A 15,070-nucleotide genomic window follows, 5' to 3' on the forward strand; every position below is an offset into this window, starting at 1 on the left:
GTCTGAAAAAACTTTTTTTTAAAAAAATATTCTTTTAGTTGTTGAAGGACCTTCATTTTATTATATGCAGTGCTGAGGATGGAACCCAGTGCTTCACACATGCTACGCTCTACCACTGAGCCCCAGCCCCAGTCACTGAAAACATTTCTAATGGCATTTTCCATTTCCATTTTAAATAGATGTTTAAAATGGAGGAAAAGCCAATTCCAGGTAGTTATTAGGCATAAAGTACAATATCTGCCACCTTGTCTCTTTCCGGTCAACTGAAGAAATAAGAATCTACACAACTTCAACCAAACATTAGACCAACTGAAATTCCTGTTCTGACATTCCAGGACACGGGGAGTACAGGGACGAGAATGTTGACCCCCTACTTCACCGAGGCTATCACTGCCCCTGCTCCCCGCCTACACCATGAAGATCCAAAACTCAATTTCAACACAGACCAGACGTGAACAAAACAGGTCACATTCTTGTCTTGCTCCATTTCCACACAAGAGCATGTGTGTGTTTTACCTGCCACTGTTTCAAAAAATGCACTGTTGCTCTTTAAGTAAAACTGGAACACTCACGGATAAGAGAACGACCTTGTCTTCTGGCCCCAGAATGTGCTGCAAGGGGCGGCTCTGGATGCTAAGGCTTCACCGTCAGGCAGGAGGAGGAATTCTGGGTCGCTTAATAGGCACATAACTGGAGTTGACTTTTTCCTGCACGTACTTCTCACCTGGTAGGTTTTATTTCATAAGCAAAATATAAAATATACTTTTATTTATACCCAAAGCAAGATGTGGACATTAATCTTTACCTTGAGGATGGATCACTGGCAGATTTTTAAAGAAAATTTAAAGACGTTCCAAAAGAAAAAAGTTACACCAGGAATACTGTATCACTACAAATTTTATTCAGAAACCCATCTTTGTGTTTTTTTTTTGTTGTTTTTTAAAAAAAATTCCCATTATGAACTGGTTTGATCAATCAACTACAACACTTTCTAGCAGACATACGGTAAAAATGGCATGGCTCAGAATCGCCCAGATCTTTCACGATCTCTCGACCGCCTCCTGTCACGCTCCCGGCCCCCACCTCCTCCGCCGCCTCCACCGCCACGACCACGGTCTCTAGACCGAGAGCGCCGCTCCCGGGATCGGGACCTGGACCTGTGCCTGCAGTCAAGGGAAAGAACGCAGGTGTCAGCACCAACACTCCTGAGAACTCCGGGAGCCAACAGCCCTACACGGGGATGGGGGGATGCCTCAGATGACAGTCTTGGGACAAAAATGTGCACCTTACAATCAATAAGTATAACATCGTCCACATCCTACATCTTATAGAAACAACTCAAATGACCATGGGAAAGTATATGATCCTGACCCAACTCTGACCAGGCCCTTTGCTGAGCCCATCGGGCCTATCTGGGTGGCGTGGGGGTCAGGGAGAGCAGGGTTCTTTTCTCCACGCTTCCTGTGGCTGGCATGACAGAGGATCCCCACTACTCTATTTCTTGACATATGTTTAATAAGAGAGGGATGAGAACCCAACTAAGATCAGAACTCAACCTAACCAGTAGTGTAACTCAGTCTAGTCTATTCTCCCCTAACGACTTAACTTTCTCTGCTGGCAACATAAATGCTATACCCAATTCTGTCAGTAGTCCAAACAGAGGAGACCACTGACACCCCCACCAAGCAACCCCAAAACCAATGAAAAGGAACTCCAATGGGCATGCAGTATTTAAAAGAAGCTACAATACCTAACTAGAGAGCAAACTGGTGCACACACCAAATATCAATGATTTCCCACTTAATGTTCCCTTGCTTGGTTACTAAGTTTTGATTTCCACTTGAGAAATAAGATCATGGATATTCTCCCAAAAGCACATTTTACATTTAAACACACACACGATGCCTTTTAAAGGATAAAATGGAGTTTGTTTAGTTTTGGGGGCAATTAGGTCCTGCAGTGCATGTACTGTGGAGTACTCACTTCTTGCGACGGCGCCCATACAGCTCCCGCCGCAGCTCTCTGGAAATCGGCTTGAGATGCATGAAGTTGCAGAAGCCTCCTCGTGTGCACTCTCTGAGGGTCAAAGCCAGAAGCGCATCATACACTGAGCAGGCTGGAGTGCACTTAGCCCACGTGTGGCTCGCCTACCTGTGGTCTGCCCTGTACTCACCCCATCTCGTACTGGCGGCAGCAGGCTTCCCTGAAGTCGGTCACCGGAGAGAGCTCAGCATGGATTGGCTGTCCGTTAAACCAGCGGTTATTCAGGTCAATGACAGCCTTCTCCGCATCTTCTTCACGGCGAAACTGGAAAGATAAAATGCTTGCCACTCACCTCTTGGGAACACATTTTCATTCATCGATTCCACTACATGTTACACACTGAAGCGAAACTTCTAACATGGATGGATGGTGGTGCGGGACAACTGAGAAGTAAGCCAACTCTTGTTACTTTACAATTAATTTCATTATAGCCCAAGACCATTCCAAATGTTGTGCTCATTTTCAAATTCAACTGGCTAAGAGCAAATGTGACTGAGTAGGCAATGTGTTTTAATAAACAAAAAGGAAGAACGTAACCTTGCCCCTAGTCAAAATAGCTCTAACCCACAACTACATCCCTTGCCACAGTGAGGACAACCATGGTGCACTGTCCTTCCTCCCTGACAGATGCAGGCTGGCGGCCACTGGTATCAGAGCCATGGTTAGGAGTGCTGAGTTACCACATTAAAATTCCCAAGTCCCCACATTCATAATTTTAAGGTCAGCAGCTCAAAGGGCAATAATCCTCGGTCACCGGGCTTAGCCAGCCAACCAGTGTCCTACCTTGACATACACATTCCCCACTAGGTGATCGCCCAGGTTGTCACAGACGTTCATCTCCTCGACCTCCCCGTACTTCTCCTCCATCTCTGTAAAAACCTCCTGAAGGGAGAACACAGTGGTTTAAGGACTGTGACACAGTCAAGCCCAGTATCACTATCTGTCCTCATGTATGTTTAGGGGGCTCCAAGCAGGCCCGGTGAAGAGGTGTGCAGGCAGTCTGTGGTCTCACCTCAAAGAACTCGTCGTAATGCTCCTGCATCTCCACATCGCTCACGGCACCTGCAAACAAGAGAGGTCTCGCTGGTCAGAAGGCAGCCGCCCAGAGCTGTCTTTAAAACTCAACTGCTACAGTGACACACACGATTGTCTAGAGGAACAGCAGGCCAGCGCTGCACGCTACAGGAGCACCGCTTGCCAGTGACTTAGAGCGTGCTGAGATTGTGAATGCCCGACAGTCTCAATTTTGGCTACTAAAATCACAACCAGTTTTAATCAGCATCAAAAGGGCCGCATTTTCAGAAAGTGTGAGGGAAAGGTTGATTCTCAAATTAAGTCTTTAAAATAAAAAAAAAAAATTTCTTCCTTGTAAGATTTAGAATAGAGGCCAAGTAAGCACACTACTTTTCCTTTATTAAAATGAAAGCGAAATCAGGGCAAATGATTAAGAGCTTATGTGCCTAACTAGTTTCTTCTACACATTGCCAGTCACAGAAGGCTAGAAAGTTCTTTCTGATGCGATTAAAACCCAAGCGATCAGAGACTCAGCAGGATCAATTACCAGATACGGCTTCAGTATTTTGGATGCCCCAAGTAAGGGTAAAGTCATGATGCTTTTACTGAAGAAAGCATTTTCCTTTTAGACCCCCAAACTATTTTTATCAAGTTCACCCTTCACAATTCACATGCACTAAGTGAAATCACATCCATGGCATGGATAATGTTGCAAATTTACATTCTATTCCCATCATCATTTTTGCTACCAAATTTTACTATTCTAGAATTCTAGAGTCCTTGCAATCTAAATTTGAGAAATCACAAAGCTGGCAATGAAGTCATGTTCCAAACAGTAGGTCAGGGCCAAAGGCCCAGCCGGCTTCCAGGCTGGGCTGGCTGGGTCTCCAATTGTTACCTTCCACAGGTCACACTCCTGGATGAGAGGTTAGCTGACAAAACTAGCTACCTCACTTGGTGCAGCCCAAGTGAGGGCATCTGTGACTGGGGTGTGCGACTGCAGGCTGGGCTGCCTTTGAGCTTACTCAAAACCCTTTTTATTCTCAAAGGTAAGAGCTAACTTGTTTTTTCTGATTCTGAGAATGATTTAAGTGCTCTTTCTAAACTAACAAGGGCTGTGTTTTAGTTATTTTCGAATTTCCCAGAACTCAGTTTGCCCTAGAATCCAAAACTGAAGTAATGTGTTAGGCAACAGCTAATATTTCTGACAGACTGCCACTGGAACCACAAAAGGCCCAACCCAGCTGTCAGGAGCACCTGGGCCCTGAGTGGAATTCAATATAGCAGAAAGCCAGAAGTCCATTCCAGGGGTGGAGTTTAACATTATTTACAGTTGATTTTCTTTTCCACGTCAGAAAGAACATGAAAAGGAAAAAAATATTTACATACTCAAAGTTTTAGCAGCTCTGAGAAATTTTTGTGGTGGCCTTTTTGAACTACTGGCTATAATCATTTTGCTTAGAATTTTTTAGTCAGTCAAAATAACTTGAAAGGCAGAGATCAGTACATACCAACCAAATGGAAACTATGTAAATGACCCAATATATTTTAAACAATACAAATTTGGAAAATAGTTTTCTTAGGAGAGTATCACTCAAAAACTGGGACTCATGTTTAACTTCAATTACTGCACATGAAGCTGATTTTCCTACCTATGAAAGGGCAGAGCCAGTGATTTCATTTAGAACTGATTTTCTTTATAAAACGCAAAATCAGAAATTTCATTTAATTTGTACAACCTGGACGAACCCCAGAATTGGAACATTTAGTAACAGCTAAACTTTCAGTGTATAGCATATGCAAAATAAAAGCACTCTGAATTGCAAGTAAAGACACGAAGAAAACTACTGCAACACCATGATCAGCGAAGCATACACAGTCCCCAGGTGAACCACCAGGGCACAGATTTATTACTGTTACTCAGTCATCTACTTCTCATTTATCTTCACCCCAGGGTTAACAAAAATTATTTAGTAAGTCCATACTTAAACATTTCCCTCCACCTACTGATAACCTTATTTCTTTAAAAAAGCAAACAACCCCAAAACAAAACACCAGGTATTTTAAACCAAGGATTACCAAGTAAATCTTGCTACTATCAGATTCAGGGAGAGAAATCTCTATAAGGTGAGTATGAGCACACAAAAACATTTAGCGTTTCAGCAGGAAGTTTACAAGAAAATTCCACCCCACATGAAAAGGTGCACCAAGGCACCCCTACTTGGGGGGCCAGCTCCAGTGGGCAACGGCCCCCCACCCCCGGGACCATTTGCCCAGGGTAGGTTACCCTAGAAATGGAGGGATTCAGGTTTAAGGGTGTACTCGATTTAGGACTATGGCTATCCAAAGAGCTTTATTAATTTTTATCACTTTAAAATGAATTAGTTAGAGGTTTGTCCTTTGGTTTGGACTCCTTACTCTAATGTGAGTCCAGGGGGTCATTTCAATTTACCCGTAAATGACTAAATTCCAATGATTCTACCGCTAGACAGTTACAAAAGATTTAATTTTCATTTTCCGACTACACTAATCTATATCCTGTTCTCTTAAAAACAAAAACAAAAAAAAAACACATAAATATTCAAAAGCCTAAATTTATATTTCCCAATACAGGAAGAAATTGGTAATGTTTACTGAATGCCAGTTTAGACCTGCTTCCCCACCAAGTGCCCTCTACTTCCCAAAAGCAGCACTTAACTCCCGAGGTTGGAGATTTTATCTAGGCAAAGCAGGTGGCCCAAAACAGTGTCTTGCACCTATATCTGAACGGAGTACAGGTGTGGGAGGAAAACTCAGAGGTCCACACAAGCTGCAGACCTTCACTGGGTAATACAGAACAAGCTCTTGCAATTAAAAGCAAGACCTCCAAATGTAGTTTGAGTGAAAAGGCTAATGAGAAACAAAATCTAAAAAAATTCAAATCAATTTGTTTTTTGATAGTTCAGAAAGTGAGAAACATTCAGATACTGCTGCTCTTAAGAAGGAAGAACAGAACTTGAACTCAATCCCAGAGTATCACCCGGGATGACAGTACAAGTGAGGAAGGAAGAGCAGCAGGTCCGAACTGTTTCAAAGGGCGCCCTTTCCAGTCACTGTTGCCCTGGCACAAAGGGCAGGAGTTCAGATCTCCAACAGCGGCTTCCACGGGATCAGTGGGACACGCTCCTGCCACCTCTAGTGAACGTGGTCCTCGACACTAGCACAGCAGACCAGATGGAGTGGGCACTGAGCTCTGACACGCAAGCCCAGGGAACCAGGGAAGGAACTTGTATGAACTTACAGCGCAAACCGTCAGCAGACTGGGAAGAGTTTTGAGGGTTACGGTAAATGTTCAAGAGGGCAATGGTCTGAAATACAAAACGCAACAACTTTATATTACGGAAAATTAAATGTAAACACTTAACCGGTTGCCTTTGGCGATCGCTTCAGTTGAGAGTCAGTGCTGAAAAAAGAGGAGGTTATTTTCTTCAGAAGCAGAGATGTTCCCTTAGTTGGTGGCTGTCTTGATCTACCCTAACACTGCAGTGCAACAGAGATCTCATGAGATGCCAATACTGTACTTCTGTTTACAGAATGTAAAACTCTTCACTTTAAAATTCCAATCCAGGTAAGAATGCAAATGGCTTGTCAGGTGACTACCACTGTCCTTAGATGTGACAGAAAGCTTAACAAACTGAAAAGGAAAAGTGTCACTATAAATGGGTGAAAAAATTGCTGAATTAGAGAAATACAATAATTACATGTCATGAAATCTCCACTTCCTAGAGGAAAAATTATAATGGTGAAATAGAACCCACACATATTGGGCAACTTACCTTATTGATTCCTCAACATTCCTAGCATTTTAAATTTTACAGAAAGAACTTAATAAAGGCCAGGGGTTCAGTCACTGTGAAGACCAGTGACCGGCTATTAACGTTAAAACCCATTTCACATGGACGGACGCTCTCCAGACAGATGTCAGTCAATGGAAGAGGCCGCCAGTGACCCTTCCTAAGAGAGCCTCCTGAACATGGCCCATATCAAGTTCTGGCTGTGTGCGCCACGCTGTTCCAGCACCTTGTCCTGTTTGCAACAGCTCTATGTCAGCAGCTCAGAGCCAACATTATGTCTCAATTAAGAGTGGGCTCTTGAACACCATCGTTTTAAAAAAATTTCTCCAACTGTGGGACTTACAGTGTGAGCCGTCAGCCGTCTGTGCACTGTTTTGGGGATTACGATAGATGTTTTGAATCAAGATGGTCTGCGGGGAAAAAAAAATAAAAAGGGGAATTCTACTGGCTGCTGTGCATATATTAGACAATTGCAAAGAGACAATTTGTTTGCAAATGGCTAAACGTTTGTTGTTGTTTTTTCCCGCAAGTCAGACACTGTCTTGTGCAGAGTACACCAAAACCATCATATTATGAAAACAGAGTTTGAGCAGTGACTTGGGTCAAGTCAGCCAGCAACCAAGAAGAAACTGTAACTGTTGTTTTGTGGTCCCCATTATCAATAATAAATAATAAATGGTGCTTTAATACAAGATAAATAATAGAACACTAACATTTTCTTGTACTTCAAGTCAGCAGACACGAAGATGTCAAAAAACTCACATTATAATCATATTCCCCACACAAAATTATTTTTCTCAACCAAATGCATAACTCAACTTTATGCAGTACATCAAGTTCTCTGGTCTTAGCAAAACAGGCACACCAAGTTGTCATGGATACCTGACTCTTATTTACACTTTCTTGGTGGGATCTCTGTTTACATAATACAATAGTTAAAACATTTGCTCTTTTCCGATCCTTCTTTTAAGGAAAAAAATCCTTTTAGCCCTTGTGCTTTAAAACTGGATCAGGCAGACTTGAAACCTTACACTGTACCGTTCTTCTTAAAATCAAGTTGTCTGAAAAAACAAACCATGTTTGAGTTAGTAAGCTAATATATTACATGAATCTTGTCCACATCACTGTAAGAAGCTTACAAAGAAACCCACCCTGAATTATGCTAGAGATTTACAAGCTGAACCAACACACTGCATGATTTAGAAAAATAAATATTCAGTCTTAATAATAGGGATGTGAAGAAAGCAGTTTTCAAGTATTTTACAGACCCAGTCAGTTCTACTCTGAGCTACCTTTAAAGAGGCATGGTACCACGGGAAGCTCCTTGGTAGGCCTGTTGCTGGAACCCACCTGGAGAAAGGACTGAGCCCCAGAATGCACACACTGAACCATGAGAATAAACAGCCACCTTCACTCAGGGCCCTGCACCCTCCCTACCCACCAGGGGCTACTGAGTCAACTCCTCTTGGGCCTTGGAGGTTTCCCAAAATTGGGTCTACTCAGTTTCCCACTGGTATCCCTGGGTGTGAGGACTGATGACAAGCTAAACAGAGCCTGACGACTCAATAATAAAACTCACTGCAGGGCTCCCTCAGGCAACTTGTCAGTGGCTGTCTGCTGCCAAGAAACTTGGCATAAAGGGGTAAAGTGGTTCCATTAAAACTGGGGGCAACTAGGCTTACCTCCAACTAACAAACCAAACCAAAACAAGATACTGACCTCATACTGCTGACCCCATCAAATCTTAATGGAAGCACCACCATGTTCTAATCCACAATATTCAAATCAACTTCACATTTTATCTCCTGAGGAGATCCATGATTCGGAAAGAAAAAAATCAAGTGCTCTGGCTCAGTTAAAGGGCACTCTTACAGAAAACAGCTGGATACCTGATTTGCCTGTAAGCACTTCCCCCAGAATCAAAAATGGGGATAGATGTCAAAGATGCTCAGTCATTGCACAATCTATAGCCACTGGTTTAGTTAGGAAGATTTAGCTAATAATTCAAATGAAAATACAATTACACAATAGAAAGCTTAAAGCAAGTTCTCTGATATTCTGAAATTCACTAAAAGAAATGGACATGTTCTGTTATTAAAGAGTAGATTTTTGTTATGTTAACCATGTAGTCATCAGGAATACTGCGTGGAAAAGGCATCATGCTCTTCCCTATTAAAAAATATTATGTAATAGCGTTTTCCCAGAGATTTAAAATGCCAACATCTCTCTTCCAACTCACTTCTACCAACTGGCTGATTGTCTTAAACTCTTATAGAAAACATGTCCAGTCTGTGAGGATAAAATGTGGACAGAAAGCTGTGTATTCAAGGATAAGTTCAGCAGCTTCTGAGAGATATGCACTACAGCTACCAAAGAGCCAGAGGTCAATGACACTTCCTACTCCTATTAGAAGTGCTTTCTCCTTTCAATCCATCAGTAAGTCCTTGTAGGGCACTGACCCTTGCCTTTTCTTCAATCTGCCAAAACCAAAAACTATCAAAAACAAAACAAAACAAAAAAACCATCACCACAAAAAACCTACAATTTTGGATTGAACTGAACTCAGCTACGGACAAGGTATGCTTATCTTCTACTGTCAAGTTTCATCTTAATGTTTCCATGACATGGTGCAACTTGCTGCTTGCTCAACTTGGGGTACAGAAGTGGGAACATCTCTGGGGCACTAGAGGAATCCAGCAGCAAAGTGTGACAGGCCTGCTGACAGACAATCATGCCAGCATCCCTTGTCTAATGGCTCCATCACTCTACTGTCTGGAGAGAGCAAAGAGCAGAAAGCTCACTCTGCACCCACCTCAGGCTGGGAAAGAGGTGCAGTCAAGGCTGGCATTTTCCTCACCAACACTACGTCTATCGGGGGAGAGGACAACAGGGCAGTGAACATCAGTCACAGCCAACACAGAAACATTTATTTTTAAAAAGCTTCTCTAATAACAAGAATAAGAAGGGACCTCCCACAATGGGTGGTTCACCTGCTTCATTCTCATTTAAACAAAAGAACACATGAACACAAAATATAAAGTAAAACTAGAGAAAGACTTGCTTAATATGTGGAAATCATTAATTGCCTCTGAAAAATACAAGTTTTGGTAAATTTACATGAAAACAGAAAAGAAAAACAAACAAACCTGGCTAAAGGTTGGTTTATTGTGCAACCGAGAGCATCTGTCTCCATGACGACATGCTCCAATTTTGAAATAAAATGAGCAGTTGACTCTGCAAGGGAAAATAAGAGCTGATTATTTTACTGTGACAATAACGAAAGGAAATGTCATTAACATGACATACACCATCCAACTACTTTCCTTTCACTTCACAAAAGCACAGGCAGATTTCTGGGTAGCACCTTCCTCTTCCTTGCAATGTTTTAGGATCCCTTCCTTCCACTTTTAGTGTACACTTTTGCTCTTCTGGTTTTCTTATTTAAACCAAGTATTTAGTCTAAACTGAATTAAACCCTATCTGTTCTATTTTTCCAAGATGAAATTCTCTCTGGAGGACACTAGCAGAGCGTAGGGAGGAGAGAGACTCTTATCAGCTGCCTAGCTTGAAGAAGTTCCCCATGTCTGCAGGACTCAGAGGCCATCTGAGAGCCAACCTGACACTGTTCTGAGAATCAGATGCAACATATATGTGCTTCATACACAGAGTTCACTAGTGCTATCATTAAGGAAAACAAAACAAATTTCAGCTTCTCTTAAAACTCATAATATCAGACAAAGAGGAAATTTTCAAAGAAGTCTGAAATAAACAGGGTACTGGAGGGATCCAGCATGTCTTAGAAACTACCTAAGATCACCTCCGTCTCTGCTGCAAATATGTTGATTATCCAGATCAAATCAAAACCAGCACTTGCGCACCAGCAATGCTAGGTGGTGTGGTGGATCCATATGAAAGAGTGAAAGTGCTACCCTGTAGATTCAACTTTTTAGCAAGGGACACGTGTTTAGGAAGTCAATCCAGAATCATGACTAATGGCCTTAACTTCAATGAAACATGGGCCATGAAGACTGATTAGCCATTATCAGACAGCAATAAAGATGGGAAAGTTCGTAAATTTATCAGGAAAGGATAATAATTATTACATATAGTTCTCAAACTTGTAAGCAAGTCTTGCTTTAGATAACCTAACTTGATTACACAATAACATATTAAGAGAGTCTAATGAAAATGAAGAGCTTACTTATAATAAATATCTCAGAATGGGCAAAATCACTGCTCGAACAATCAATATTCAATAATCCAATATAGGCAAAACAACCCTTGTTCCTGTACTTCCAGTGATGGGTCTTCATTTCAGCCACTTACTTAGAGCTTAGTAAATCAATCAGAACTTTTTTTTTTTTTTTTTTGGGGATAACTTTAGTGATTTGCTTATTAAAACACCGAAATGAAGATGATTTATTACCACAAACAAACCACTAGAAAGGCTAATTTATGCCTGGAGCTAGAAAATGGCTATAATTTAACATGCACAGTTACATATATATTTTGTAAATTGGTAGAATCTCACATCTTACTTCTAGCTTACACTAAAAAAGAAAAAAAAAAAAAGTTAATAGTAACCAAGGTCTTCATTTTTTAGGAGTTGATCTTGTTTCCTGGAAGCTAAGCCCCACACAACTCCTGAAATGAGAACACAAGTGACCTAGATAATCAACTTTCTTAATTAGAATCACGACACGTGTGGCTCTGCCTTAACAGGCCAAAATATGCCTAAAGCAGGAATGTAAAATTGTTACTGGAGTAACAAGCCTTTAGAGTGAGTGGTGTGGTCAAATAGTGAAGAAACTACCCAAGACAGCCTTTTACAAGACAGTGACAGCACACAGAAAAATACACATGAAAGGGTGAACCGACGTCCCTGATCCTGCAGCCTACAGAGACACCTACCCACCACCACGGACATATTAGGCCTGCTTCCCAAACCACCTACTCTGTGACCTCACAGCATTTAGGGTACAGACTCTTTCTCAGGGTTTCAAATATCTTAATGTATTTTACTTTACTTAATCTTGACAGACACACACTTCCTCCCACCCTAAGGACAAGACCCAAATTTTAGGTATCTTGGAGTTCCCAGCTATGTCTCATAGCTGATACCCAATGTATGCTTCTCCAGTGACTATGACTGCTGATTTTGGCATGAGATTTCTAGAAAGAAATACATCCCCTCTCCCAGACAACACAGGAGATTCTATCCTGTGTAAAGAAGACATTTGACAGGGCAGCCTCCAGCCTGGAAAACAGAAACATTTCAACAGTGTTTGAAAAAGTGGCATCAAAAATATTATCTATGACAAATTTAGGGGCTTACCATTAAAAACAGATGTTTGCATAAGCTTTGAATGGCGCTCAAGAATGCCAAGACGGTTACCACTTACTGGGAGTAGGTTACGCCAGACGCTTAGGCTTTAGGTTTTCAAAGTAGGAATTATCCTTCAAAGCGTCTGAAGTCATTCTCTTTACCCTAAACTTCAGCCAACACACTGGAAATGAATACGTGCCAACGCGGCAATTAAACACAATCGAAATTAAACTTCTCACTTTTTACCTAGTAACTGATGAGGGAAGGCATGCAACCTTTACAGAAAGGGAAAAAAAAAAAAAAAAAAAACCAAAAGAACCCCGCAGCCCCCAACACCCTCTGCCCGAGTCCAGGCCAACTCCGAGTGCTCCTACAGCGGGGTCCGTCCGTCGCCGCGGCGCAGCTAATCCGCAGTCTGGCGACGCTTTCCCACTTGAGGGTCCGCGCCGCCCGCCCGCCATGGTGGGGCGGGCAGGAGGAGGGCTCCGCGGACCTGCCCCGACCACCGCGGCCCCGGGCGACCCGGCGACCGGACGCTGGCGAGGCTGGGGCCGGCGCCGGCGCGCCGCAGGCTAGAAGTTGGAGGAAGCCAGTCGGCGCCGGCCGGGTCCGGCCCCGTCGGCGGCCAGGGCAGGCGGGAGCCGGGCGTCCAGGCCGCGGCGCGCCCCACCCGCCCGCTGCGCGGTCCACGAGGCGGCGGCCCAGGCGCGCGAGGCCGGAAGGCCGCGCTCCCGCCCGCCGCGCCCTGCCCGCCGCCCGGCCCCGCGCCCTACCCGCGCCCTGCCCGCGCCCAGCCCGAGCGCGGAGGGCGGCCCTCACTCACTTGTCTTTCTCGGTGCCGAAAATGGAGGCCAGGTACTCCGCCATTTCCCACCCGCCGCCGCCGACACGGCTGCCGACGCCGTCGACCCTGCCGACGCCCGCGGGAGACGTCACCGGACGCGACGACGCTCCCGCCCGACGTGGCGGCGCTGCCCAATCGGAGAAGGCGCTGCCCGTACGTGGGCGGGACCCGGCGCAGGCGCAGACTTTGACTCTCGCCCCGGGCGCTCGCGCGCCCCCTGCCGGCGCCCTGCGCCCCTCACGCCCGCGCTCTGTCTGGGCCGGGCCTGCGCGCCGCGCCGCGTTACCCGCGCTGAGCGGCTTCTGCAAAAGTCGCTTCCGTCTTGGAGCACCGTGCTCAGCTCGCCTTCCGCTTCCCGGACCGGGCCCACCGTCCGCCCTCGCCCCACACCCTGCACTCCTGTGGGCTGGAACCCCGGCCCTTCCCCACTCTCCTCACTCCCGTGGCAGGACCCCCAGCCCTCTGCCCTGCCCTTCACTCTAGCCAGGTGGGCACCCAGACCCCAGTCTTGCTGGGTGTGGCTGGAAGACCAGTGACCTGCCTCTGGGACACCTTTTCAGACCGCCAGGGCAGAGGTTGGAACCCTTCAGTCGGAGGGATTCTGTTCCTCCTTTCTGTACTTTAACGCCTGATTTCCAGTCACCGTCTCACCTACAAGTCACCTAATTTCCAGGCCTTCTTCCTTCTGTCACTGAGGAGTAAGAGAGTCTGGCTGCGGGGCCGGACATGGGTCAACTGGGTTATTGATCTTACCTGTGAGGGCAAAGTATAACACAGCTGCCCCCAACCCAGGGAAGGGCTACTCCAGCAAAGTGCACACCTCTCAGAAGAGCAGTGGCCCAGTGTGAGGACAGAGAAGTGAAAGGCAGATGCCAGTCCAACAGGTGGTGCGTATCCAGTGGGGGTAGCAGCAGGACACCGTGTAGGAAGGAGGACTCCTGGGGAGCTGGAAGCTGGTGTGGGGGTCTCTGGTGGAGTCCCTGGAAGAAGGCAGGGTCAGGTCTGTGCACGGGAACTGAACTGAAATAGAAGTTTCCCACAGGAGGTAATCTGGTTACTAGAACCAGGTAAGATGACTAGACCAGGGCCACCAGCACCATCTACCCATGCGTCTGTCCTTCCCTCCCTTCATCTGTCCATCCATCAAATTGTCCCTCCCACCCACCTGTCTGTCCACCCATTCATTTGTCTGTCTTTCCTGCCACCCATCTGGCCTTGAATCTGTCCATATGACATTTGGGGTCTGTTTATGGCAGGTGCACAGACACCCTGAGAAGACAGATCTAGACAGATCTGCTGGACACCTCGAACTCAACTTGGCTCTCCCTGATTTCATTTTCTTCTCCTCCCACTGCCAGACCTTCTCCTCCAGCGTCTAACCCTTCAGCTGGCCTGGCTATCTGGCTCTCACAGCCACCTCTGCCCCTGCTGTCCTCTGGGGTGTTCCTCCATACACCTGGGACACAACAGCAGTGGCTGCACTGTTTCGCCCCTTTCCAGGTGACAGTCTGTCTAGCTAATGGAAGATTGGGGAGAATACAGATCTGATGCCATACTTCCTGCTGGGGGCCCTAATGGCTCCCATCCCTGAGCACGCAGGCCCTGTTGCCCGTTTTTCTGTGCTGCTCACCTGCACATCTTTATACTGCCTGCCTCTTTTCAACAAGTCACTTTGGCCTGAGGTCTCCCTGGGAACCTCTCAGGCCAGTGACTCATTTGGGTTCTCACAACCTTCCGTGCTTACTTGCAGGGGTTAAGCTTGCTTTGCCCCATCCAGCTCTTGTGTCCTTGGCTGTGATCTTCCCTGTTGGGGTGGGGCTGGGGGTCAGCTGCACCTGCCATGGGTGTTTCTAGCTGGGCACGCAACAGGTGTTTCTAAACTACAGCCCTCTGTCATGGGTGAACAGAGCTCTGCTGCACATTGACACCTCTCTCCTCCTGGACTGTGGACTGTGGGTGCTTGAGGACCCTGGTTCTTTTTATTCTGATTCCTGGTAGAAGAGGTGTATG

General features: G+C 45.3%; 1 protein-coding gene across 4 annotated transcripts; it reads right to left on the minus strand.

Moving 5' to 3' along the window:
* Positions 1-879: 879 nt before the first annotated feature.
* Positions 880-13,186, minus strand: U2af1 (U2 small nuclear RNA auxiliary factor 1). Of its 4 annotated transcripts, none has more exons than XM_047564607.1 (8): positions 13,040-13,186; positions 10,037-10,124; positions 6,338-6,404; positions 3,056-3,105; positions 2,827-2,925; positions 2,174-2,307; positions 1,984-2,076; positions 880-1,163 (listed from the first exon to the last, which is right to left on the minus strand). In XM_047564607.1, the coding sequence occupies exons 1-8, from the start codon at positions 13,081-13,083 to the stop codon at positions 1,022-1,024; spliced, it is 717 nt and encodes a 238-aa protein (XP_047420563.1). In that variant the 5' UTR covers positions 13,084-13,186; the 3' UTR covers positions 880-1,021. The 4 variants fall into 4 exon arrangements, with proteins under 4 accessions (XP_047420563.1, XP_047420564.1, XP_047420565.1 ...); XM_047564608.1 differs by lacking the exon at positions 6,338-6,404 and adding an exon at positions 7,234-7,300; XM_047564609.1 differs by lacking the exon at positions 13,040-13,186 and adding an exon at positions 7,234-7,300 and having other exon boundaries at positions 10,037-10,089.
* Positions 13,187-15,070: the final 1,884 nt, after the last annotated feature.

The sequence above is a fragment of the Sciurus carolinensis genome, chromosome 9 (assembly GCF_902686445.1).
Source record: "Sciurus carolinensis chromosome 9, mSciCar1.2, whole genome shotgun sequence".
Taxonomy (NCBI): Eukaryota; Metazoa; Chordata; class Mammalia; order Rodentia; family Sciuridae; genus Sciurus; species Sciurus carolinensis.

Bases quoted from the DNA above. Each gene is read 5' to 3' on its own strand.
- U2af1 (XM_047564607.1), bottom strand. From the start codon at position 13,083: ATGGCGGAGTACCTGGCCTCCATTTTCGGCACCGAGAAAGACAA. The intron at 2,077-2,173 runs GTGAGTACAGGG...TTTGACCCTCAG, and splicing joins TGCCGCCAGTACGAGATGGG to AGAGTGCACACGAGGAGGCT. The intron at 1,164-1,983 runs GTGAGTACTCCA...CCTTGACTGCAG, and splicing joins TATGGGCGCCGTCGCAAGAA to GCACAGGTCCAGGTCCCGAT.